Source organism: Cariama cristata, unplaced genomic scaffold (assembly GCF_000690535.1).
Source record: "Cariama cristata isolate BGI_N322 unplaced genomic scaffold, ASM69053v1 scaffold2114, whole genome shotgun sequence".
NCBI classification, from domain to species: Eukaryota; Metazoa; Chordata; class Aves; order Cariamiformes; family Cariamidae; genus Cariama; species Cariama cristata.
In genome coordinates this window covers 41,135-66,856 of record NW_009612183.1, presented here as the reverse complement: position 1 = coordinate 66,856, position 25,722 = coordinate 41,135, and the positions used below count along the sequence as shown (strand labels likewise).

The following is a 25,722-nucleotide window of genomic DNA, read 5'->3' as shown; positions in this document are numbered from 1 at the left end:
CCCCACCTCCCTCTAATATATACTGCAAGTGCAGGTAAGAAATGCCACGTTTACTTACCCCTCCCTGCAGCCTCAACTTTAAATTCTTAATTTTCTGTGGCTATGAACAGTGTGTGTGTGTGTGTGTGTGTGTGTGTTAGGGGTTGCTGATTTAAGCCTCTCACCCTTTACATAGTCTCACTTTAAGGGAGGAATTACTTTGCACAAAGAACAAAATCACCATTTCCATTGCATCTTTGGAGTAAGTTAATGAGCCCACTTGGCAAGCTCAGAAACTCTTGAAAAAGGATTGAAAATGGTTCTGCTGCTGTGTAGTACAGCATTTCTCGGGGGCACTACAGTATACGTACTAGACGTTGTACAGATGTTTGTTAGGGACCGTGACATGGAGAGTTGGCAGTTTATAACAGGTATCCAGGTACATCCTGAGGTGATATTTGGAGTTGCACTTTATAGATTAATTCAGGAAAACTTCTTTATGTATACTGCAGTATGTTCCCTGGACAAGAGGCAGCATGGCATCGTGCATTAGAAGTGTATGTTAGACATCAGATGATTATGACACGTAAGTAAGTCTAGTTGATCTTACAGTAGGCTAGTAGATGTTAGATAACATGAAATCTTTTCGAGCTTTACTCTGTGCATTGAGTGGTTTAAAAGGGAAGAGTTAAAAAGCAATGTAAAGGATCATAAAGATGAAAAGCTTGAAAAGTGGACATTGACATTGTTAAGAGGGAAGGCAAATGGAAAAAGGATTAGTAAACCATCTTAGCAACATGATTTTCAATGGATAGGAGTAGGATGAAAGAAGTTTCTAAGATGTCAGGTAGGAAGAGAGATGCCTTAATTAGAACAAAATACCTGAGTTCCTGAACTTCATTTGCTTATTTTTTTTTTGCTTTTAAAAAATATGTCTTTATTCAATCACTCTGCAAACAAGATTGAAATAATGTCAGTATTTGAAATTTCTCTCCACCTTATGTACAGGAAATACGTTACATGGCTTTCCCTAACACTGTGGCAAATTCTGGCGCTACTCAAACTTATACTTTCTAAATCATAGGATTAGAAATTCAAAGTTTAATTAGAGTTGGCAGAAATTTGCCAAATGTTCCATGACTAAAAATTGTTACTCAAAATACTTTGCAAGTGCAAAACATGACTGTTTCATGGAAAAAAATAATCAGCTGCTATAGTGGGCAAATACTAGGAATGATAGGAAGGAAATGGAAGAAGCTTCATTAATTATTTTGGAAGCTATTCCAAACGTACAGGATGAAACGGGTTAGGGGAACAGAACTTGTAGAAAGACATTTGTAATTTGTGGTGGCTGCCTCTGACTTTGTACGAGAGGTTTTTAACCTTTATTTGTCAGAGACAGCACAAAGCTTGCAGTCACATTCCTATTCTCTTTTTTTATAAAGGATAACATTATGAAACTATTGAAAGAATTTACCATAGTCATTCAATAAGATTTATGTGAATTCATATAGTTAAAAAAACCCAAAACCTATAGTATTAATTTGGTTTCCTTCACAAAACTGGAATGTAAGAAGTTAGGGAAAAAACGTTTCATAAGAGTTGTTCAAGCTAGTGAGCTAATTAGTGTAGATAAATACTGACAGGAAAATGCTTGTCAGGGGAGACCAGCTGCCAAAAAGCAGGACTTGGACTTGATTAATGTGAAGGACTATTGCTTTCTAAATGTGTAAGTCAGCAAATAACCTCTTTAAATTCTGCATTGTAAGATCACTTAAATGATTATTTAGCATATCATTAGTACTGGTAAACAGCAATTACAAGTACTTCAGCTGACTTTCCCCCCGCAACTGCTCTTTCCTTCCAGCCCGTATCCTGAAGTTTTATGAAACGAATTCAGTACTTTGTGAACTTTTTTATTACATTGTTGACCGCATTTAGCAGTTGTATTTTCAGTGTGGCAATCAGCTAATACCTAGAAGGTAAGAAAGGAAATGTCAAAACTTTGGAGGTGGGACAAAGGACATGCTTCTCGTGATATTTTAAAATTTTCTGCTGAAATCTTGGAAGGAATAGAGTGAGGCTCTCAAATGCAAAAGACGTATGTTAGAAAAGGAAAAGCCATTTTTCCATCAGCTAAGCTTCTGCAGAGGTCTGAAGGTTGATTGAAAGAACATTTGTCACAGGTGAAGCATTTTCACTCGAATCTGTGTTAATAATCTTCCTGGAAGGGGCCAGGCGTTTGTCTGGGAGATGTAGGTTTGACCCTGGCAGGATTGGGGAGGCTGGAACCCAAGTCTCACGCTCTGAGCCAGTGGTCTTGTTATGAGGGATTTCTCATCAACTGTAAGAGAGTGAGTCCTCCAAAACAAGGTGTTTAGCCTCAGAAAAAGGCATTATATCGAGAACAGAAGCTTTCCCTTGCAGTTGCCAGTGAGCTGTCTGTGCAATAGGGTTTGGCTCCTCCAGGTACGTCCAGTGGTGGCAGCCAAGCGAGATGCAGGTAGTGGTGTGCAGCGTACTCTGTCCTGCACACCCCTCGCTCAAGTTTCTGGGTTTTGTCCAACTTTCTAAGCTGCTGTCTGTGGTGGTTTGGTGGTTCAGAAGTATAGATGGAAAAAGTTAACTTTTGGCTACACAAGTCCTTCAGCTCTGAGATAGAAGCAGTAGTATTGAAAGTCATTAGCTCCAAGTTTCAGTAGTTACCGGTGATTCCATCTTTGAAAGAAAAAAAAGAAAATGTTGGTTGATACGGGGACAGGGCATAAGAGTGAGCAGATTAGGTAGATGTTACTTAGGAAAGGCCACAAAGGTCCTACTTCTGCTTACTGTAAGTCTCTCTCTACTTCTTGGATTCATTAGGTTCTGATAGTTTTTATGATTGACTTAAACAGTTTAAATGCAGGCTGTCGCTCCAAGTAATCCTACTGCCATCCCTTCAGGTCGGTCTCTCTCCTTCTTCCCTTGTGCTGTGTGTATATATGCACTCAGCTGAATGAGAACTATTTGATTTAAAACTAATCCTAACAAATACGTAATTTCCGCAGTCATAGCTGTGCTAACGCTACAGCAAGGGATGAAGAAGAAGGTGCAGATCTGTAACTTAGAGAAGCACCAGTGCACTTAAACTGATGTAAGCCAGTTGCGAAACTGTGCTGTAGGTGTTGCGGCACAATGTTCAACTTTGAGGTTTTCAAATCGTTATTACTTGGCCAGACATTAACTTACTGTTGGCTGTGTGAGATTTAAGAACCTCTGCTGAGCACAAGAGTGACATCTATGCTACTGGTCTACTACCCTGTAATTTATTTTCTTGTAAATGGTTTGAAATACTGATATTTATAATATAATAAAAAAGAGCCATTTATGCCTGATTATTTTTTCCACAAAGGAGGATGAAAATGAGCAGTAATACAGACATACTGTGCATAGTCATGCTTTCCTATTTGAGATGAATAGGGGTGATAAAGGGTGACAGCTTTTTAAGGCAAATATCCAATCTAGATTCCATTGAAGATGCTGTAAGCTTTCTTACTGACTTCAGGATGGTGGATGCTTTGGGTCAGCTGTCTTCAATATTGGTATTGGTTTCCATTTTCCTTGTCATGTTACAGTCTAAAGACTCACGTCAACCAATCTAGAGAGTTGGAAAATTGCAGACAAATGTGCTACAGGTACTTCATGTCAGTTAAAACAGATAGAATAGAGAGTCAGGTAGCAGAGAGATGAATTCAGGTTCTTTGAGATTGTCATTTGTGGGTCTAACTTCAGAAATGCCTCGATTTGCAGCCTCTTATTTCATTGGAAGTAAATGTTAAAACCTGTCTTTTTTTTTTTTACTATGGCTTAGTCATTGGTTTATATGCTTCAGAATAGCTGTAGAAAATGCCCACTAAATGACAAATGAGGAACTTGTTAGATACTTAAAAAAAAAATGGAGAAGTCTACATAGCAGAACTCCTACTGATGAATTGTTGCCTCTGAGTTGAGGTGCCTTGCATGAGCTTTTCTTAAACAGGGATACTTATATGTAAGGCTTCTGTCTGCTGTTTTACTGTATTTGTGGGCCCATGTTGGACTGTAATATTTTACATACTTGCTTTGGTTTCTATGTGAGTTTTATATGGGTATATTTGTAGTGAAGTCAGTGGAGCTGCCCATAACAGATACTACACTAACCAAAAGCAGAAATGGGCGTTTTCTCTACAGTGAAAGTGAAGACAGCAGAGTAAAATTGCATCCAAACCAAAGTAACTCCTTTAAATTTGACTTGCATTCTTTGTCTGTCTTCCTTTGAGATAGCAGAACAATGGAATGTATAGACCAACAGAACAACGTAAATGTATATACCTAAGTCAGTGTGAAAATGGTCTGTTTCCTTACCAGAAGCAATGTGTTGACATTTCAAGATCAACTTGTGGTTTTAAGTCCTCTTTTTATTCTCTGTATTTTCTGAGGCAGGCAGGTTTTCCTTATTAAAATACAACTGAAATCTGTGGTAGCTGTGGCTTTTTAATTTATAGGAATTTCACTTCTTTTAAGATAATCCTTTCAGAGCTCACCTCTATACTAGAGTTGATAAAACTGATTTTTTTTGTGGGTTTTTTTGTGGGCTTTTGTTGTTGTTGTTGTTTGGTTTTTTTTAAAATTTAAAGCAAACCCTTTGCTTCTGTCCCCCAGCCTGTCTTAAAACTGATTTTCAGTTTCTGGTGGGAGGAAGAAAGATGTTTGGACTTCTGTATAACTGGGATTGGAAACTCTTTATTTAATCCATTTGACCATGCTGTGAATGTGCACTCTTCTTCCTGCACAGACCTGTCAATCAAAATGCACTTTTAGTTGCTTTTGCCATAGCTGGGCTCAAGGCCGTAGCTGTAGCTGAAGTCTTCATGCCTGAGAGAGGTAGATTTTACTCCACGTTGATACATTTCAAGCATGCTAAGCTTCAGTATTGCATCGTGTGCTGGTGACAACAGATGATCCAAGTAGAAAGTATATGAAAGGTAGGTTTAGGAGAAAAGGCTAAGCTAGAGTTCAGCTTTGTTTTTCTAGTGCAAATAATAGGAGAAGCTGTAAAATTCAACAGACTTCAAATTGCATCATTCTCTATGTAATGTGCAACCTTTACACGCTCTGGAGTTTGAGAGCTAAAAGGAAACATTTTGGGAGGCTTCTATAAGCCTGGTGCTTTCAAATTCCTTGGAGGGCGAGGAAAACTTCCAAGTCATCCCAGCCTTCGTGGATTTGCTTAAGCTACAGAAAGTAAACAGTACCAGGTTCAACATGGTTGTATGCAACATCAGTAAAACAGAGTTGAAATATTTCTATTAAATCATGCAGAATGGTAGTTCATGGGATCATCAAGTTTTAAAATTAATATGATGCCTTTGAAAACACTGATTAGCAATTTTGAAATTACTAAAGGAGGTACCACAACCTGATGCAGTACTAGCAGAAAGATTTTGAAATGCCTTTTGTTGGAAAACATATTGGCAAAATGTAAGGTTTCTGTGGGAATATGTTTCTGTGAAATTTCTTCTAAAATGTCCAACTGAAAAAAAAAAAATCTTTAGAAGATAATTTAGTTTTTCTTAAATTTCAGGAAGTAAAACTAGGAGCAAAAGACTTCAATTTTCTCAAAATAGGATGTAAAACATAGTGGTTTCATCGGAAACTTTGAAACTTTGTTTTTACTCTGTTTACAAATGACCAGGAGTTTCTCACAATAAAAATTCAGAGCACTTGAATAGAAAAGCACTTTGTTACTGAAGGATTTCAGATTTTTCTTTTGGAAACAACAGGATATGTGTAATTTAATGAAATCAAGGGAAACACAGATTTTGATCACTTGGTAATGTAATGTACCTTGTCAGCTAAGTGTGTTTTACTGCTTTGTTGATAGGTGCTCTTCATGTATTGCCTAACGTCACTGATTTATTACTTCAGGGAGAGTCACGTACATTCTTTTCTGTATGTGTTGCAGTTTTTAATTATATACCAGTAGAAATACAACCGAAAGGTAAGTGGTCAAGGAGCAAGTGTTGCACAGAGGAAGGAGAGAGCAGAGGCCATGCAACTTTCTTGGTATTCGTAAACATATCTGCTCCCTACTCTCAGGAATATCTGAGCACCGAAAAAAAAAAAGGCATCAAAAGTGTTCTCAAAATTTTGACATTCTTTTAGGATATGTTACTTCTAAAATTTTATCATTTTAAAAGGAGGGTTGGCTTCCTCATTATCTTTATAAAGACCCAAGACCTACACGCCTCTGTCTCAGCTGGGCAACCTTTCTTTAAAGTCCAGAGTTGAGTGTGTGCTTCTTGGCCGGCACGGTTTTTTGTAAGGCCCTTCTTCTGCGGCAGCTGGTTGCTCTCATGGGTCTTGCAAGGAGCCTCCAAACCCAATTCTGGCTTCAGGATCCAGAATGAGTGGGCAAAGGGGCTGTAGATGGAAGACTGGATGGTGAGTATGGGTCCTTCGCTGCATGTATGTGTAGCACAAGGCCTTCCCATAGGGAGGGAAGTTTTTGCATCGGTGCTGTTCAAATGTGAAGTGGGGAATCTGGTATGTGGTATATCAGAAAAAAACCCCCATGATCTTGTTTATTTATGACTTGATTTTAAAACTTGAAGAAGATTAACATTGCTTTCCTAGATCCCTGTGAAGTCATCCAAACAGAAGTGCACTGAGTTTTAAACTCAAATTTGTGTCGCTTCCCTGGACATCAGCAGGATCTGACTTGCTTTTGTACTTCAGCACTTGGGCATTTTTGTCCACAAACACATTTTCTCTGAAGTCACTTATCTTTATGCTCTACTCTTGTAGTTTACGTAATTCAGACAGCTAAGGGAAAAAAAGAGCTCGGTCTAATTTTTGACAAGCTTGAAGGAAGCGAAAAATGAGAAGGGTAAGTTGGCAACAAAAATTTTATGATACTGACACCTGACTGTACTGCAACTCTGTACATTTCTATTATTTGTTAGTCAAATAATTCAGAATGACAGCATGTCATTATTTCCAACCATTCTTTCTACTGTCTCCCAAACTGGGGAGGTGAATTAAGGTAGCTTATTTTATATGAAGTAGTTACCAGCAATTGTCCTCTATGACATCCAGTAATCAGACATTTTAGATGAGGCTCTTGTATTAACATAGCAAAGGCTTGACCTTACGGTGTAACTGGAAACAAAGTGTTTTAAAGCACTATAAATCCGTCATTTCCTGCATCGTTTTGCTCTAAATATCTAAGGGGGGAATGTTCTGCCTTCCAACATGTTTTTCCAGAGCCTGAGCTAGCCTTCACTATCAGTCTTCAAAAAAGGTTTTTGTGTGTGGCCATGAGAAAAGGCACTGGATATCATGTCTTATTTTAGTTTCTGAAAAATAATACTGGCCTAATTTGGGGAAATGTTAGCTTGAACTTCTTCCAGATGTTACTGAGGTCCAAGTGACCATAGCTGTACGTATAGTTTACCACATAGACACACTCACTTAGATCTTATATAAATTCTTTAGATTTTTTTTTGCCCGTTTTTAGTGGGTTTGCCCTTCTTTGCTAGCTGAGCTACATCTTTTGGTGTTAGAAAAAAACTTAAGCAGATATATTGCATTATATTAAGGTTTCTTTAGTCTTTTTTTAAGGATCCTACAGTAACTCCATGGATACTCCACGTATTTTAGTCTAAGATACTTCTGACACCCATCATTTACTAAAGGATACTCATATGTTTGACAATATTAGTTATATTTTTTCCAACTCAGATCTATGAAAAGCTAACGCTGACATACTAATTTTAGAATTGTTTCTGGTATGTTTATACAAATTTACAGTTTGTTGTTAAGGAAGCCAACTAATGCTGTAGTCCAGAGTTCAGTGAAATTGCCCACAAGAGGAGTGGGGGGGAGTGAAGTGATAACCAGAAAAAAACTGGGGCGATAAGGAGATCAGCACTTCTTTTCAGTAGAAAGCACTATAGTGTCTGACTCAGAACTAGCTGCAAAACTTTGAGAGAAAACGGTAGGAAAAACACTTAGTAAATGTTAAAATACTAGATTTATAAAATTACTAAAAAGTGAGTATGAAACGAGTGTTACATCAAAAAATATAGATACCAGCGTCTTCCAAGTTTTTGTTTCAGATCTGTTCAGACAAGTTATTGAAAAGTTTGGGATGTTTTGAGCGATTTTTATACTGTTCTGTATCACACTGTCAAAATTCAATTATTTATTTTCAGATTGGGAAGAATGTATTTTTAATGAAGACTAAATACTACCCCAAGCCTTTTTTTAATCTTCTCTTGTTAATCTGATTTCCAGTGCACGACTCCTTACCTCTATTATACTGTACTTTGTCTGATTGTTAAATAACTGCTTGTAAGGCAGAAATGTTTAATTGGAGACAGCTTGTTAAATTCTGTCAACTGGGCGCCCAGAAGCTCTGTGTATGCTTCTGCTTTGAAAGCTAAGCACAACGGGGTGACCACCAGGTTTTGTCTGCCTTGAGCAAATGCTAGGTACAGACCAGGGTAACCAAGCTTGAGATGTTCTGTAATGGTAGTCACAGAAGTGTGGGCTCAAATTAAGATCAAAACTCTTCTTAAGGGATGGGTTTATGCCCAAAATGCTGTTACACATCGTTTTGTTACAACTTTAGTTATTTCTTCTTTGTCATGTGTAATTTTATTCAGACTGAAATACTTTCTAAAAGTGGTTGATAAATCTATTGCATAAAACAGTTTTCATACTCATGTTGCCATATTTTGTTACGAAACGTGGCATATTGTTTTTGGAACTCCAGTATCTTTGTCTTATTTTTCTCTTTTAGATTATATGAAGCACATTGCAAGATATTTGGAGTCCTTTTTGCTTTTAAATATCATAGAGCAGTCTGCTCTTAATGGTTTCAGGACATGTACTGGCCTCTAGCTAATGTTACTTTTTCTAGAGAATTGGTCTTTCTGTACAAGCAGCTCATCCACATCTTCTGCAGATTATCTGTGGTATCCTTTTTTGTTCAATTCATAATTTGTTGACTCCTTGGTTATGTTGGTAAAAGATACTGCCCTGCTCTTTCAAAAACTGCTGTCTACAAAGTTTCCTGGCACGCTTACCACTTTTAGCTGTTCTAAGAGAGTTGGTGGTTGTACGTTGTACCTAAATTTGTCCAGCTAATGAGAAACTGGAAAGAACATGAGACTTGAAACTGAATTACTGGCTTTAACCAAAAATCTCAAAGGCACTTGGTTGTCGTGTCTCCACTTGTACTTGGAAAAGTAATTCCTGGAACTGCTCTCTTAATTGTTGTTCTGGGAATTGGGATTGTGTAAGTCAATTAGAAATGAAACTGCTAGAAAGCGTGATGTCGTACTGTGACAAACTGTTTGATTGTTACGATATAAATTGCATAAATAAATTTTCTTTACTGAGATAGGCATTTTGTGACCTAAAAGTTCTTCTAAGGAAAATAAGTGCTTGACTGCTGTTTTGCTTCTAAGTGTAACAATTTTTCATATATGGAAATAACTATAGAAGTGTTGTTCTTAATACTGTGTGATGTCAGTTAATGTAATGGTTCTTTAAAGCATCTCTTCCCTACTTCCTGTGCTGAAAAAGTCTTCACGCTCTGTAGTGTTTTCACAGTTCAAGGTTGTTGATACAATTCTCAGCCTCAAGATGTTTGGCAGGAAATTTTGTTGCTGACTGATACATAATAATTTCCAACAGTCAAATGGTTCACATCAGATGGGTTTTAATTTATGAATTGTACACGATTTCTCCTGCAGAGAGGGGAAAACTGATATCAGTTCAGTTTGTCTTTGAGACCTTTGGCTTTTGCCTCAAAAACCTGGAGAAGTAAGAGCTGTCCAAGAATTAGTTATATTGAAGCCTGGTTACACTGGGGAGCTAGATAATAAACGTGCTAATTACTTCAGATATAGCTTGTTTCTATAGCACCACTGCCAGTGCAGACCACAGATCCATCTGGAAGAGGCTCATTGCAGTTGCTTTGGGGAAAAAAACAGGTGGAGGACAAGTCTACAAAGCTATTTTTTGGGATAATGCTCAGCAAAAAATATGTACTAAGGATTATTGTATTCTGTAGTGCTTTGTGGACCTATGTATGCAGTTGCCTTTTGAAAGAAAGCGGATTTTCCACATTCACATTTTGTAGTAGTTACTTCCACAGCTGAACCTTCGGGCTTTTGGCTTTCAGTCCTATTGCTTGATAATTTAGTTTGGCGACTCTGATAATCCAGGGGCTACTATACTGGCATAATGATAACTCTGTTTTATTATTTTGCTAAAAAGCTTTGACTTTTGAGCGCTGAGTTGGTGTTTTCAGAATTACTCACATTAATTTTTATTTTTTTTTTAAATAATAGTAACGTTAAAGCCCTTTTTTGAAATGTAAAGTTAAGGTCATTTTCCCCTGTTCATTATTTTTACTTTTATCATCATGGACTGTTATAGCTGTTTTATGATCCAGTCATTGAAAGTCATGAGATCTTTTTGCAGTGAGTTTATTTTTCCTAAAACTGAATAATTCTATGCTTCTAGCAGCTTTCTCTTCCCTGCCACATTTCCCTGTCATTTGTGAATGCTAAAAGCAGCAGTCCCAGCAGAGAGCATGAGACTTCACTGATAACCTCTCTCCACTGTGAAAATTGAGCATTTATTCATACTTTCAGTAGCTGTTGTTTAGCCAGTAACTGCATTCCCATCTGCCCTACGGCAGCACTTTCTTGAAAGAGCCTTACCTGAAGGAACCCGTCAAAGCCTCTGATCTGGAGATCTGGAGATCTTCTGCAGGATCACCCCTGCAGAAGGGTTCAAAGAGGTGTTGACCGCTTTAGAGGCGAAACCTGGGAATTTGTGAGGCATGACTTCCCTTTCTCTGCCCTGGTACTGCCACTGGAAGATGGCATCTCATGTCATCCTCCAGCTGCTCGTTTCTGTCTCTTCATTTGACAAAATGCAAACACTTGCATTGCCATAAGGTGAACTGGATTGGGGAGCTGCTCATAATGTAGAACTACGGCCTCCCCTGCCAAACACGTTTACTTGAAACAACAAAAAACTTCCAGCTGAATAAAAACAACAGCAACAAAACCTCAGTTCCCTGGACCAGATCTCCAAGTCTACTGACACAGGAGAGATTGGGGATGGTGGGGAGGAGGGAGGGCGGGCGCAGGTAGATGGAGAAGTTTGGGACTATGTCTTTTGGTGGACTACTGGCTTGTACTAATTTAGAGTATTTCTGTAATTAAGGCTTTAATATGCTGAATATTAACTCCTTGGTTACTCAGCGAGTCTTTTTCTTTTTATAAAGTGCTGCAGGTTGTGTGAGTCTTGAGCAGAAAAACTACTGAAGGAAATAGTGCAGGAGCCTACTACAAGCTGTGTAGTAGCAGTCTGCCCAGGGTCACCCCGAGTAGTTTAAACAAGGTAGTTGAATAAAAATGTTGTTCTGCTTGTAGACTGTCTTTCAAAACTCCTCTCAAAACGATTTAAAAAAAGTTAGTCTCACAGGCTTGGCAAATAGCAGTCCCAATGACCATGGTTTATTTTTCTCTACAATATTCAACTGGTGGTTGGTTTGCAGAGCTACAAAGCAATAACTGTGTCAGTAGTTTCCCTATTTGCAAAGCATTATCATCAGTCTGTGTAATATTTTTGAACATACCAATAGTATTAGTCACTATCTTAACACGGAAGGTCTATCATCTCTATGGTTCAAATTTAAAAACTGGAGAAAAAAAATTGAAGTTGCTGGAATCCCTGGCTCGTCTTTATATTTGTTGCACTTTCTAATTTATCTTGACTTTGCTGCTGTTTTTAAAAACAGCTGTCACCCCAAATATCTCATTGTGCCTGTCAACTGTTTGTCTTGCTGTGATATGCTTCTTGAGTTTTTTTGCATCTGTCCCCACACCTTCCCATAATTTCTAGGGAAAACACATGTGTGGTGGGGCTCTCAGAAGTTTGGTGGTGGTTTTCACATGCATCCTTCTCCATTGCTAGGAAGCATATTTTGATGATGCCCTTGTATCCTGCAGTGAGGTGGCCCCATGGACCTTTGCTGAGAGACCCTGTAAAACATAGATAATTGGTTAATATAAAACCATTTGAGCAATTTTGAGAGTAGAAGCGTTGAAAATTGTGGTATTGAGTGTTCTGAAATAATTGCTGCATTCTACCAAGATTTGCCAGGTCTCTCCAGAGGCTTTTGAGGAAGACTAGATTATTGCAAAACTGCCAAGAGAATGGGTTTGCAGCATTGTTTAGAGCAACACAAGTTTAAGATGCACATCCATGCTGTGGTGACATGACTTGCTTTCTCTGATTTAAAAGATTTGAACTCCTTTTTCACTAGGCCTTATATAACTTTTGGTAGGAAATCTCCATTTCTTCTATTAGAGATGCTTGATTTCATATTAATATGTACGTATATACGCTAGAGACCACCTAAATCGGTTCCACATTTCCACAGTGGGTCCTACACGCCAGAGCAGAGAGCAGTTATTCTTTTTTTGCTGCAATAGCTATTTTATTTTATGAGAAACTGGAACATGACAGAACTGAACTTGAAAACTCCTAACAGGCTTGAGGCTAGGACACCCGCTCTCAGATCAGCTGCTTACGTGCTTTGTGTCACGGACTTCAAATAATTAGAGTTTTCATGATTTGTATGTGTATCAGTATGTGCTTGTCATTTCCTCTAGTTCATGACTTTCTAAGCCTCTTGTATGAGGAGGAAAAACCCGTCAAAATATCACTCTCAAATGACCAGAACTAATTAACAGTCGGTCTCTCTCTTCTGCTTTTATTTTCTCTCTGCATACTTTGCATTTAGGTAAAAGGAGATCCTCACAAAGCTTCATGACAGTATTACTTGATTTTAAATGCTGGAGATCAGTGAGGTAGGAATAGGACTTGTATTAAACATGTATTTGCTCTAAGGAGATACAAGCAGATCTGACTGTTAACACTGCAGTTATTAGTGTTTTTCTCTATAAATTTTGTACGGACAAGCTCTAATAGGATCATAATTTATATAACACAACTCATATGTTTGAAATTAAAACATGGTCTTTAATCTTACTGTTTTTTCATGGTAAATACTATTTAAATTTAGACTGTGAAGTATATTTTGTTTTGGCAGGCCTAAATTATTTCAGAAATCTGAATACTAATTTTCATGTGAAGCTTCTGAAAATACAATTGCAGGCAAAAGTCAGCTACCTGGGCGTGCAATTCTGTCATGGGAAAGAGCAGTGGAAATAGCTCACACTGATCCTTTCCAAAGCTGTCGATTTTAAATCGGCTTTGGTTTGCCTTGCAAAATCACAGCCACCTTTTAGCATATTATGAAGAAGAACATTTCTTAACGTTATGTTTTGTACTGACCGATTCAGTAATTTGAGGTGGTGTTGATTATTAAAAAAAAATATGAAAAAACAACAACAAAAAAATAACCCCAAGGGATCTTGGCACCGAGATACACACATACTTTAGTTGATAAACGCTGCATTAAAATTTATGGTGGACAAATAACTGAAACCTGAAAATCAATTAGGAAATTATTATAGGGAATAAAAACATACAGCAATAGAAAACAAAGACAAAAGCGATTTTTAAAATACTGCAAACTGCTAATTCGCACTGCTGAGAGTAAAGCTGCTCGGGGAGTTCCTCTGCACTCAGGGGACTACATCCAAACCCCAGGGCAGCTGTTCTTCATATTTAAGGATTTAGGTCTTTCGTTTAATCTTTCCATGGAAACCAAAGTCCACTTAAACATGTTGTTGGGACAGAGCTGATGGAAAGATCAGGAAGCTGGGAAGCACCTGTGTGTCCTGTAGTTTCACCATAGGCAAATAAAGATTAGCCAACAAGAAATTCTGCCTGTTTTGTCCATAAAAGGAGCTTTCAGATTGGGAAAAATCACTGCAGATGCTTGTGATGCAGCTGCTGCAGGGGAGCATCCTGCAGAGGCTGACTTAATTAAATCCCACTTAATTCACAGAGTTTAGCATTGCAGACTTATAGTTAGCCCTGGGTAGTGTGAGAAGGCACTGAGTCAAATTTCAGTCTTATTCTTCATTCTGATGCCAGTGGCCGTTTGACTCTGAGAAATTTTGAGCCTTAATTGCTTTCTCCCTTTTCACACTAATAAAATGGGGCTTCTCTAGCCATCACCGGGAAGTCTCAAATGAAAAATGCATTTCACTTAATTAGTAAAAATTTATTCTCTGGCTGCATCTAGTAACATTAATCACTTACTGATCATTAAATGAAAGTAAAAACTGCAAAACTCCTTTCATGTGAAAGGAATGCATTGGAGGTGACCTGTTCACCTGAAGTGCTGCTTAAAAGCTTTAAAAAGCAATATAAAATTTGTAAAAGATAGTGTGAATAATGTTGCTTTAGAAACTGATAAACATTCCCATTCGATAAAGCTGGACCCCAGGGTTAAAGTTCTTTTGTGACTATTACTTAGAGGGCTGGTAATTATCTGGTTAATGATATTATATTTCACTCATTTGAGTGAGAGGTAGATTGTTGAATGCCAAGTAGTGGCACTGGAGCCGAACAGAGTTTGCCCTGATAAGCTCAAAAACTCCCTGCAAGCTGCAGAATCCACTTCAGATTCACTAAATAGAAGTCTTTTTCATGTTTCAATATAAAGAAAGGAGGCAAGGTTGTAATTAAACCCAATAGTTTTGCGAGGTGGGGGATAGATGCATTTGAGAAAACTCATCTCTGTGTATTTCTACATTATGGCATACTCATTTTTTTTGTGTGAGGTACCAGTCTCGTCAGCATAGCACCTACTTCTCCAGCTACGTGGCCGTGCATTTGGAAAGCTACCAGCGAGAGTGGTAGGGGTCCCTGGGGAAAAGAGCACAGAGGGCTTCATCTAAAGTCCTCTCAGCTGCAAGGTGGAAATCATGGTCGGCAGAATGCCCACATTAAATTTCACCAAGGCTGAAAATTAAATCCCCTTTTCCTGCCTCATACGACTGCAACGCTAACAAAGTTTCTGCGGTAGGGGTAGGCGACCGTCCGTGCTTTGCCCAAGGGCACACGTTAGGTCGGTGCTTTCTCGCATCCCACCGTGGCTGATGCTGGCAGGTCTGCGCTACTGGGGGTCAGCTGCCTGGCAACACCCCATTTATCTTGACACATTTTTAACCACAGCGTTAATTAGTATTTTTAGGAGCCAGAATAGATGTATTGGACTTGCTACATGTTGCTACTCAGTCTCTATAAGTAGATGCTTCTACATGAAGAATATCCTCTTGGTAACTGTAGTTCATCTAACTGATGGAAAGCAGCAGTAGATTTCATAAATTCCTGTAGTGTAAAGTTTTGCATGCCAATCAACTGATTGAACAGGTTGTTGTCAGTAAATGTGGGACATCTTGTACTCCCTGTTTTCTGCTCTTTCCTGCTTTGCTCCCAACCTTTGTGATGTTGCTGCCTTGTCTTTTCTTAATGCGTGTTCTGGCTCTGCTTGTGATTCTCTGCAGAGCTGGCTTAAATCTGGTTTTGCTTTTTAGGTTAAATTCCTGCTGGTTTAATGCATCAAATTGACTTAGGTGGAGGTCGACTGATTGTCAAGGCTGGCAAGTAGAAGAGGAGGAGTGGAATTGATGCAAAAGTAGGCAGGTCCCTTCTATAGGTAGGAAGCTGCGGTGTCCCCTCACCTTATCTAACGAAATCACACTTGTGTAGTGGAAATTGGAGCAGGGTGGAGAGAAGACCTGGAACTGCTGGTCTCAAGTGCGAGCTTCAAAAATAGTAACTTCTGCTTCTGTTTCTTGACCTCTCATTCCCCACTATCAACCCCTTTTCCTCCTGCTGATGCTTCATTAAAAACAATACTTTCCCAGTCATTAATAGCTGAAATGGGAAATGAATGAAGTGGGATTGACTCTTAGTCAAGGAATCAAGAGATGTTTTAGCAATGAATTAGTGATTGCTCTGGGAGAGAAACTTGGATTCTTCAGAGCATAGTGAAATGCTGATGGGAATAATAAAAAGGAAGAGGCCAAGTGGCCGAGGAATGAGAAATGGAGAAGGTCGTATCTCTGCATTTCCAGGAAGGGCAGCGCAGAAAGAAACAAGTGAGAAGTGTGTGCATTCCTTAGTACAGGGAAAGATGATGCAAACCAGCCCGAGAGCTGATCTGGTTGAGAAATGATGGAGAAGTAACTATGTGGTTATGAGTCAGTAACTGATGTTTTTCTGTTATGGATGGAACAGCTCCAGTATTGTCAAAATCATAATTTAAAAATTACACAATGTGAAAAATTGTAAATCTCAAGTCACTCTTGTCTTGTTGCTCTGAATTTTTAGTTGATGCACTTCAGAACAAAAGTGTTCTTTTTTTAGAAATAAGGCTAAATGAGGAAAGTCTTAATGCTAGTTTTACTAGGTTTTTTCTTACTGCCTTAGGTGATGCAACTTGCTTTACATGCATGCTGTGCTCCTGTTTGTTGCTGTAGCCACAGATTTGTCATCTTTGCCATCATATTTTAATATTAATAACATGTATTTGTAGGATCAAACAGACCTTGGACAATTGGATGATGCATTATGTACAAAGCGTTGAGCTGATTGATTTTACTGCTGTCTTTTGGGAGATCATTTGGAGGAAAATGCTGAATGTTTGGTTTTGCCCACTCCGTTTCCAGTCTTATGGACACTGCTTTCCCCCGAGAAGGCAGATATTTGCTAATCAAATGTTTTCTGCTGCTTCTGGAGTTCTGATGCTGCGCTGTTGGAAGGCAACATTGTGCTCAGCGATGAGTCTCCTGTTTAAAGAAAATTAAAAAAACCGAAGCCAGCAAGCCTGTGTTTTCAAAATTAATTATAAATACAGTGCCAAAATATTTTCCCATGGAGTTTTGCTGTCTCAGCATAATTCTACTCTGTACATGACACACAAGCAGCAAAAGCCTGAGATTTTGTTTCTGCAAGACTCCTGTTTATTACTAACAAGAGCAGTAGTACTAATGTTGCTTCAGCCAGAACCTTCTCCGTTCCACTTACATCCTCTCTGCATCGCCTCCTACCTCAAGCTCTTAGCAGGTCCAGACGTATTCAGCTGCCTTGCGTAAAGTACTGATAATTGACCTAAAATCAAAAAGATTTTTGTTTTTGGGCATGAGGGCAGAGACTTAATGCATTCAGAGTGACTATAACTCTTACTATAGGACAAGGGGCAATGGCTTTAAACTGGAAGAGGGCAGATTTAGATTAGATATAAGGAAGAAATTCTTCACGGTGAGGGCAGTGAGGCACTGGCACAGGTTGCCCCTAGAAGCTGTGGATGCCCCATCCCTGGAAGTGTTGAAGGCCAGGTTGGATGGGGCTTTGAGCAACCTGGTCTGGTGGAAGGTGTCCCTGCCCATGGCAGGGGGGTTGGAACTAGATGGTCTGTAAGGTCCCTTCCAACCAAACCATTCTGTGATTCTTGTCAGAGGTAGCTCTGGAACATGATACTGCAGAGATCGAAATAGTCCCCGGTGCAGTTAGGTGAGTTATGACCATGTGTTGTATATTATCTTATGTAAAATATTGGGTAGATAGCAGAAATGGATTGACACTACGTACAGCAGTAACTTTCAGTCACCAACTTTTTTTTTTTTTTTTTCAAATGTGACCTTTTATGTATTTTCTTGTATTGTTTGTTCTTTTCAGGAATGACTATTTAATAGGAAGTAATAAGAGACTCTAGAATACAACTATGTCTCAACCCTGCAATTAGCCTATATCTAAATGGACTGCTATTGAAACAGAAAAAGTGTTTGGTGTATACAGTAGTTAAAATTTGCCAGTTAAATAGTTAAAATTTATCTGGCAAAACATGAGTTTTTGAAATATTTCAAAGCATTAATCTTCTGTTTAAGATCATATTTTTGGGGTTGTTTTCAGAGAAGAAGGAACAAAATCCATCCAGTGTGCTTGTCTATTCTTAGTAAAATTTACTGTTAATGTTATTTTTCTAGGGGTCACCTCTGTTCGATCTTATCAAGCAGTCAAAAGAACGAGAAGGCCAAACTGATCAGCCTGAGCCCCCTTCCAATCTCAATGTGCCTTTCCAACATAACCACACTGCAGCAGACCTGTAAGTGATGCGTGTGCTTGAGGTCTAGCGAAACATGAAGTTAATAGCACCCTTAATATTTAAATCCACTTGTATTCTGTTTTCCTACTTGTTAGGCTTGGTGCTTACGTTATGTTGAACTGTTGTATTTGCTGCTGCTTATTATACATGTAAATTTAGCTAAATCAAATTCTGAAATTTTTTCCAAGCCCTATCAATCTTGTAGTTGCAAACTGTTATCTTACTTGCCTAGGAATAAATAAGTCCCTTTATCAGGTATTTAATCAACAACTTAAATTTTTAATTCCTGATATGGGAATAACAGGTTACAGTAGCAATTAGTCTCTTCTAATGGAGGAAGAGGGAAGAGTTCCTGCAAGTATTATTCATATGAAATTGTTCCTTTATCCTATGATGTTAAGTGCTTAATATGTGTTGAATCTCCAGCTATCTTTCTCCTGTGAGATCTCCTAAGAAGAAAGCATCTGGACCACCTCCGAGTGCCACTTCCACTCCAGATGCTCAGCCAGCTGTGACCCCCCAAACACAGAAACCACAAAAATCTACCTCCCTCTCTCTGTTCTATAAAAAAGGTTTGTTGCTTCTGTATGTGCTGAAATTGCAAAGTTATCTCTTGTTATCCTTTTTGGGTTTTGGAGCTCAACATTTCTTAAAAGATTATAATAGAATCTGTAGTAACCACCATGGAAACCCTCAGCTGCCTCTGGCAGAAAGAGTAGAATGGTGCCAGCAGGTTAATGCGTGCACTCTACACCCTGCAAGGTCAAACTGAAAGCTTATCTACGGATTGTGAGAATGGCTGTATGGGCTCAGATGGAGGTTTCTTCTATCATAGCATCCTTTTTCCAGCAGTGACCATAAATAGATATCATGGGAAGCTTAAGAACTGGGCAAGCATATATGGTGCTTCCCTGAATGCTTTCCCGAGCTTTGACCTTCTCCAGCTTGGAGGTTTTCCTGAGCCTTTTGTGATGTGTCTGCTTAGTAACTCTCAGCAGATTCATGTTCCAAATGCTTGTTCAGACTCTTCTTGAATCCACATAGACATACACGAGCAGCATTGCTTGGTGTGGACTTCTGTGTGTCGACTGCCTGCTGTATGAAGAATCTTTTCCATTTATTTTGAACCTGACTTCTACTACCTCCCTTTGATGGCTCGTAGTTTTTGTAGTGGGAGATGGCTGTCCATACTCCATCGTGTTCCTTTTATTTTGTATACCCTTATTATTACAATTTCAGTTTATTTTTCTTCTCTGTTTCTAAAGTGTATCTTCTGGCCTATCTTCGACTACATACCCTGTTCTTTCGGCTTCTCTCTGAACACCCTGACCTGGAACCCTTGATCTGGACCCTCTTCCAGCACACACTGCAAAACGAGTATGAACTTATGAGAGACAGGCACTTGGACCAGGTAACGTTAACAAAATTTTAAAAGTTTACAAAGACTCTTCTGAACCAAATGTTGCTTCTTTAGCCGTTAGAAATGGTAATCCGAGTTTTTATTTCTCTATTGATGATTCAAAGGAGAAATTAATTTAGAGTGAAGTCTATCATCTCAGGTTTTTAAGTACTGGCAGTTACTTACAATGGGATCTTCAAATACCATTTACAGCTGTTTTGAAAATAATGAAGTCACACCAAATTTTCTAATAATTTGCGTAAGAAAATACTGCTTTTCTTTGGGAAGACAACATGTATGGCTGATAAATGTTTTGTTATTCTGCCCTAAAATTACAGCATGGTAAATGAGTTTGAGAAGGTATTACCAGCTCCAATTAGTTGCTTGTCATACAGAAATGGAGGGAACAGTAGTTGACTTATATTCTGGAAGTTCTTACGAAAGTTGAGTTGCATGCTAGTTTCCAGAGCACAGTCAGTAATAGAGAGCTCATCATTTGACTTCTTAACCTGCAATGAAGAAGCTGAATTCATTTTCTGCATTTCCAGTTGTCTTGTCTTGTTTCTTTAATAGATCATGATGTGTTCCATGTATGGCATATGCAAAGTAAAGAATGTAGATCTGAGATTTAAAATAATCGTTTCGGCATACAAGGAGCTTCCCAACACAAATCAAGAGGTATGGAAATTCTTTAATGTTACCCCTCCATAAAAATGTTATAAACTAATTGTTTCTCTCTGTCTAAAACAAAACCAACAAACTGCACTTGAACATATGAAAGAAAACTTCTGCTTCACTGCATCTCCATTCTGTGGAGGAGAAAACTGGCTCTAATACTAAATGTCTCTTTAAACATCTTGCACAAATAGTTTGGTAGCTCTCCTCAGAAAGCAAATTTCATTCCACTTTCTTACTTAAAGATACTAAATAATGGGTGGTGATTCTGTTTGGAGACTTTATGAAAGATTCAGATGTGCTGCTAATAGGATTTTCAAAAGCAACCCAAATTCTTTTAAAGTTACTTAACTTCCATTGAGCCTTAAGGAGAGACGAGCAGATAACTTTCATTAGAAGCTTTCATAGAAATATGGTTAGATATCAAATAGAGATGTATGGTTATATCTCAAACAGGTATGTATGTACTAAAGTTGCAGGCTTAATTCTAAGATTAAGAAATTCCATTCTTTGTAAGGGCCTTACTGTACTTAAGTTTTTGCACAAAATGATAAATTAAATCAATAGAAAATCAAACAAACAATCAAACAGTTAATTGACCTGTAGGCAGCCCTTTATTAGCAGAATTTCTCGTAGCGTATTTGTGTGTCTTGGCTAAACTCCAGACTTTTGTCTCCAAACCTAAAGAACTATTGTATCCACATCAGGTCAGTAATGGGTTTTTGGGTTGTTTTGTTTTGTTTTGTTTTTTTAACCTTGCAAGGCATGCACAGTAGCGAAGCCTTTTTTTTGATAGTTGTGTGTGTGAAAGTAAATGGAGCTTAAATTTGGAAAATGTTGTTGTAGTACTGATGAACTGGTTTTGCACTAGGGGGCTGTGCCAGTTAATTAAGTAGGTGCCACTGCTGATGTTCATACATGTTTGGGAAAAAAAACACAATTTAGAACAGTTCTAAATAGTAGTTACAATGGCTTGTATACAATACCCATAGCTCATATCTAACACAGATTTTTTTGAATGGCTTTATGAGTTTGTCAAATGTGAAATTGTCTTCTTTTTTTTTATTTTTTTTTAAACTGTGTATGATTTTCTCACCCTGTGTAGACTTTCAAACGTGTTCTTATCAGGGAAGAAAAGTATGACTCCATTATAGTCTTCTACAACTTAGTGTTTATGCAGAAGCTGAAAACAAACATTTTGCAGTATGCCTCCAACAGGGTAAGCTGTTAGTTGTGTTCAGCATTAATTGTTTAATAGAACAGGAATATATAGACAAAAAAAACTTACGATTAATTTGTTATTTTTATAGCCTCCCACTCTGTCACCTATCCCACACATTCCTCGCAGCCCTTACCAGTTTTCCAACTCTCCTCGGCGTGTCCCTGCTGGCAATAACATCTACATCTCACCCTTGAAGAGCCCATACAAATTCTCCGATGGGTTTCAGTCGCCCACAAAGATGACTCCAAGGTCTAGGTAGGTTGTTGACAAGCATTTCTTTGATTAAATTAAAGGTATTTGGGGGATTTAGTGGAAGCAAATTAGAAAACCTCACAGTGTAGTCTGTCAATAGTCGGTGGTTACGGTATCTTTTCTGGTTAAAAGTGTGTGTCCCGTATTTGGAATCTTTATTCATCATTGAGCGCTTTTCTGTTTCAGTTGAGTCAGTGTGCTCCAAGGAGCTTAGTGTTTTGGTTTTGTTTTTTTTTTTTCTTTCTTTTAGAACAGTCACATCCAAGAGGGGTTTTCTGACCTAGTGGCTTAAATGCTGTTGGCTTTGACTCTGGATCACACTCCTGAAAAACATAGATGAGCTTTGTACACTTGTTTAAAGAGAAAATACTTTTCTGGAACAAAATGGTTCAGAGTATTTAGTTGACTGAGCAGAACATTTCAAACTGTTGGTCGCTAGTTCTAGCAGACAAGGGTGACAACAAATGTCCAAGTCTCCAGTGGGTTTTTCAAGTGAGTCCCATTGCACCTGGCCCACTGTGTACAAAAGTTAAAATATTATTGTATATTTTAGGTTGAAGTCCTGCGTGGTTTTGATTAGCAAACACCTAAAGGTAATGGTGAAAGGATGATTATCTGGGTACCCAGCACTGAAGTGTTTTTTTTAGACTGTGGGGGTCTCTGATTCCTTAAAGCCACAGTTTCTTTTCTCCGTGTATGGTACGGTTGATTTGGCGATCCAGCATTCGCTGGCCCAAATAGAAACGTGGACGGTCTCAAGACAGTAAAGCGTAGTATGGGTTTGCGCTGGTAATGCAGAGAGGGAGGAAGAGACTTTGTTAATGTCTTACGCTAAGCTGTGCAAATTAGTGGATGCTTCTATCGTTGTTAAGTGTAGTTTAATCTTAAACACTTCTTCATTTGGCAGGATTTTGGTGTCAATTGGTGAATCATTTGGGGTGAGTTTTAACATTTTTAATGTCTGGTCTTGAATGCATGTAACTTTGGGAGGAATGGGGTAGCCTGCCGACACCCGTCGAACTGGCCAGTGAGTGTCTCTCATTTAACGTAGTGTTTTATGGAATCTGTAAGCACAAAGATTACAGGGGTGTTCTGTTAACTCATTTCAAATATCCAGACTTCACTTATAAAATGCGAAACATTTTAATTTAAGTGCTTTGACAGAAGGTAGAGTTCTTAAACTGCAGAGTTTTATAACTCCTAGGGTTTTTTTAGTGGATCATCTGGAAAGTTTGAGTCGTTTCAGGATTTACTGGCGATTCTTTTCCTATTTTCTTCTCATTTCAGACTTCTGAAAAGTTTCAAAAAATAAACCAGATGGTTTGCAACAGTGACTGCCAGCTAAAACGCAGCGCAGAAGTAAGCGCTGCTCCTAAGCCACTGAAGAGGCTGCGCTTCGATATAGAAGGGCAAGACGAAGCAGATGGAAGGTGAGAGATCGTTCTTGCCTTTTCGGTAATCTTACGTATATTTGGTTCTCAGGGCCTTCCACCCTAACTTCTTCCTGACATCCTAACTTCTGTTAATTTGTGAACTTTAGTAAATCTATTAAATGAGAGATGGTAGCCTAATACTTCTTGATTAGATGCTTTGATGTCAGAAGCAAGGATTTATTTGGTGCCTATACATCCAGCATCCCAGTGTTACTGCTGAGTGCTAAACCATCCTGTTGTCTTTAGTCAGTCTGTTAAACAACAAACGCTGAATTTTTTAGACATATGAGAAATCAAGGAACTCTTGAGTTTAGTGTGGACAAAAAAAGGGTTTGCATCTTTGTAAGAGAAGGTGATAGTACTGAAATGAACTAACCTAGCTAGATCTAAAGTCAGTTTATGAGGATAAAAAGTTTTTTGATTTGTTGGGGGTTTTTTTAACTTCCATTTCATCATATGCTTTCTGTCTGCAGCAAACACCTACCCCAGGAGTCCAAGTTCCAACAAAAGCTTGCAGAAATGAGTGAGTATTATTTTTTTCATTAACGGCATAGCAGTGAGTGCTTTGGATAAAAATGTTTATGCTCAGTCACATGAAAACATTACTCAGCACTGATGCAATTTCGGTAACTTGCTTAGTCTTTTGTATTTGCTCCATTTAATCTTGAAAATGCAGATTATAAAATGGAAATCCTCAAAAGCCTTCTGTTAAACAGCACAGCAGCATAGAAGATGCTATATTATATGTGAATAAGAAAATGAGTATGACACATTCTTCCTAAACACTGGAATTCTTGAAATGAAATTAAATGCTTGCCAAGGCTTTCCCATTTGTTGTAATGATAAACCCTTAGCCGAGAGCTCACAGGTAGAAACCAGTAGTAGTTGCAGCAGCATTTAGTTGACCAGAACACCCTGTTAGGCGATGACGGTATGTTGCTTTGCTGTCTTTTATACTACAATGCCTGCGACTGCTTTTTCTTCTGCTGTGGATCAGCATTTCTTTCAGATTTTATGGGATCACATGAAACTCAGATCTAGCTCATGAAAAGCAAAATGGCCCCATCCCCACACCTGAGTTGTATTTTCCACTCCCGAGAAGGAACACACTTGGTCTGACCAGGCATTCTCACTCTCTGGTGGAATCTGAGCTCTGTAGCTGAGAGGGGATTTGCCTGTTAAAAATTCTTACCTAGCAAGTGTTTGCTCATCGAGATAGGTACGAGTACAGATCCAGGCACCTCGCGTTTATTTTAGGGTAGGGGAAATGTTTCTGTGTTTACTTGTGGGGAGGTTAAGAAGGGATGTTCTCTCTCGTGTCCGGTTGTGTTCGTGTGTGTCACTGCGGGGAAACGGCATTTCCTGGGCAGGCTGGCTCGGGGACGTGGGGACGGCTCAGGCCACAGCATCTGCCTGGCGACCAGAGGAGATCCCGGGGTGATGCCGTCCCTCTGCCCGCCTTGAGGAGGGAAACAAAGCGAGGGTGCAGATGCAATGAGAACATGAGCGAAGAGGGGGGATGAAGATGTGCGAGATTGAGCAACCACTGCTGAAGCAACTCAGAATTACTTGTTTATTTTAAAATGAGGGATTTGTTATATTTAGAATAGGGTACTTCTATTCCTTGTGGCATTACAAATTTTTACAATAAATAATGACATCCAAAGTAATTCTGAAGAAAGTACTTAATTTCTTTTTTCTTTTTTTTTCCCCAGCATCTACTCGAACAAGAATGCAAAAGCAGAAACTGAATGATGGAAATGATACCTCAGCCACTGAAGAAAAGTGAGATTCTTCTCAGGACCAGGGGCTGCACTGCAGGCCCTCTTAGATTGTTTTTGTTTTATGGGCTTCATTAACTGAGTTGCTTTTTTAGTTACTTTTTATTCCAAACTGCTAGTTGAAAGCATTTGGACCTTTTAAATTTTTAAATGTTTTTGATGATACTTTGCCTTATGATGTAGCATATATACAATGTAAGCCACTGAATTTAATTTATATATTTTTTTGAGGATTTTAAAAACATATTTGGAAAGTGTCTTAGTTTCCTATGGCAACATTACTGATTTAAGCCAATTCAGTCTACTTGGATTGAATTTATCTGTCCGAAGACAAAATGTTAGCTCGAATGATTTGAAATGCACTAATTTTGTTTCTTAGATTTCATTTTTAGATTTTCCTTACTTGCAAATTTTGAAAATGAGGGGCCAGATACTGCAAAGATTTCTGTCTCTGTGTATAATGAGCGCATCAAATTCCCACTAACTTAAACCGCGCAGCGGTCATAGACCTTGCAGAGTCAGGGCCTCCTGTCAGAAGTACAACCTGAATTCTCAGTGAACTCATTACGGAGCCGTACTACTGAAACCAATACTTAGTGTTTTGTAGTCTTCTTTCCCCAGCTCTCACCCCAGTGTAATTTCAGGCTGTCCATCAGCTTGAATTTCATGCAATGTGAGTCCCACAGAGATTCTGCCCAGAATCCCACAGAGAATCTTCCCAGAAGCTGAAGCTTCTTCCCGTATGCAAAGTTCTTGATGTGCACTTTCTTATCTTGGAAAATCTCAATTATTAAAAGAAAAAAAGAACTCCAAACCTAAAGGCCACCTGGCACAGATAAGATTGC

At 38.6% G+C, this 25,722-nt stretch overlaps 1 protein-coding gene across 1 annotated transcript in view; it reads left to right on the top strand.

Moving 5' to 3' along the window:
* Positions 1 to 25,201, top strand: part of RB1 (retinoblastoma 1) — a 64,652-nt gene extending 39,451 nt beyond the window's left edge. Inside the window, exons 12-21 of the mRNA XM_009698507.1 lie at positions 17,997 to 18,115; positions 18,542 to 18,687; positions 19,381 to 19,526; positions 20,088 to 20,192; positions 21,295 to 21,408; positions 21,500 to 21,666; positions 22,571 to 22,601; positions 22,951 to 23,093; positions 23,570 to 23,619; positions 24,812 to 25,201. Of these exons, the coding sequence (XP_009696809.1) occupies positions 17,997 to 18,115; positions 18,542 to 18,687; positions 19,381 to 19,526; positions 20,088 to 20,192; positions 21,295 to 21,408; positions 21,500 to 21,666; positions 22,571 to 22,601; positions 22,951 to 23,093; positions 23,570 to 23,619; positions 24,812 to 24,885 (1,095 nt within the window). The 3' untranslated portion in view covers positions 24,886 to 25,201. The remainder of the gene's footprint in view (positions 1 to 17,996; positions 18,116 to 18,541; positions 18,688 to 19,380; positions 19,527 to 20,087; positions 20,193 to 21,294; positions 21,409 to 21,499; positions 21,667 to 22,570; positions 22,602 to 22,950; positions 23,094 to 23,569; positions 23,620 to 24,811) is intronic.
* The last annotated feature ends 521 nt before the right edge of the window (positions 25,202 to 25,722 follow it).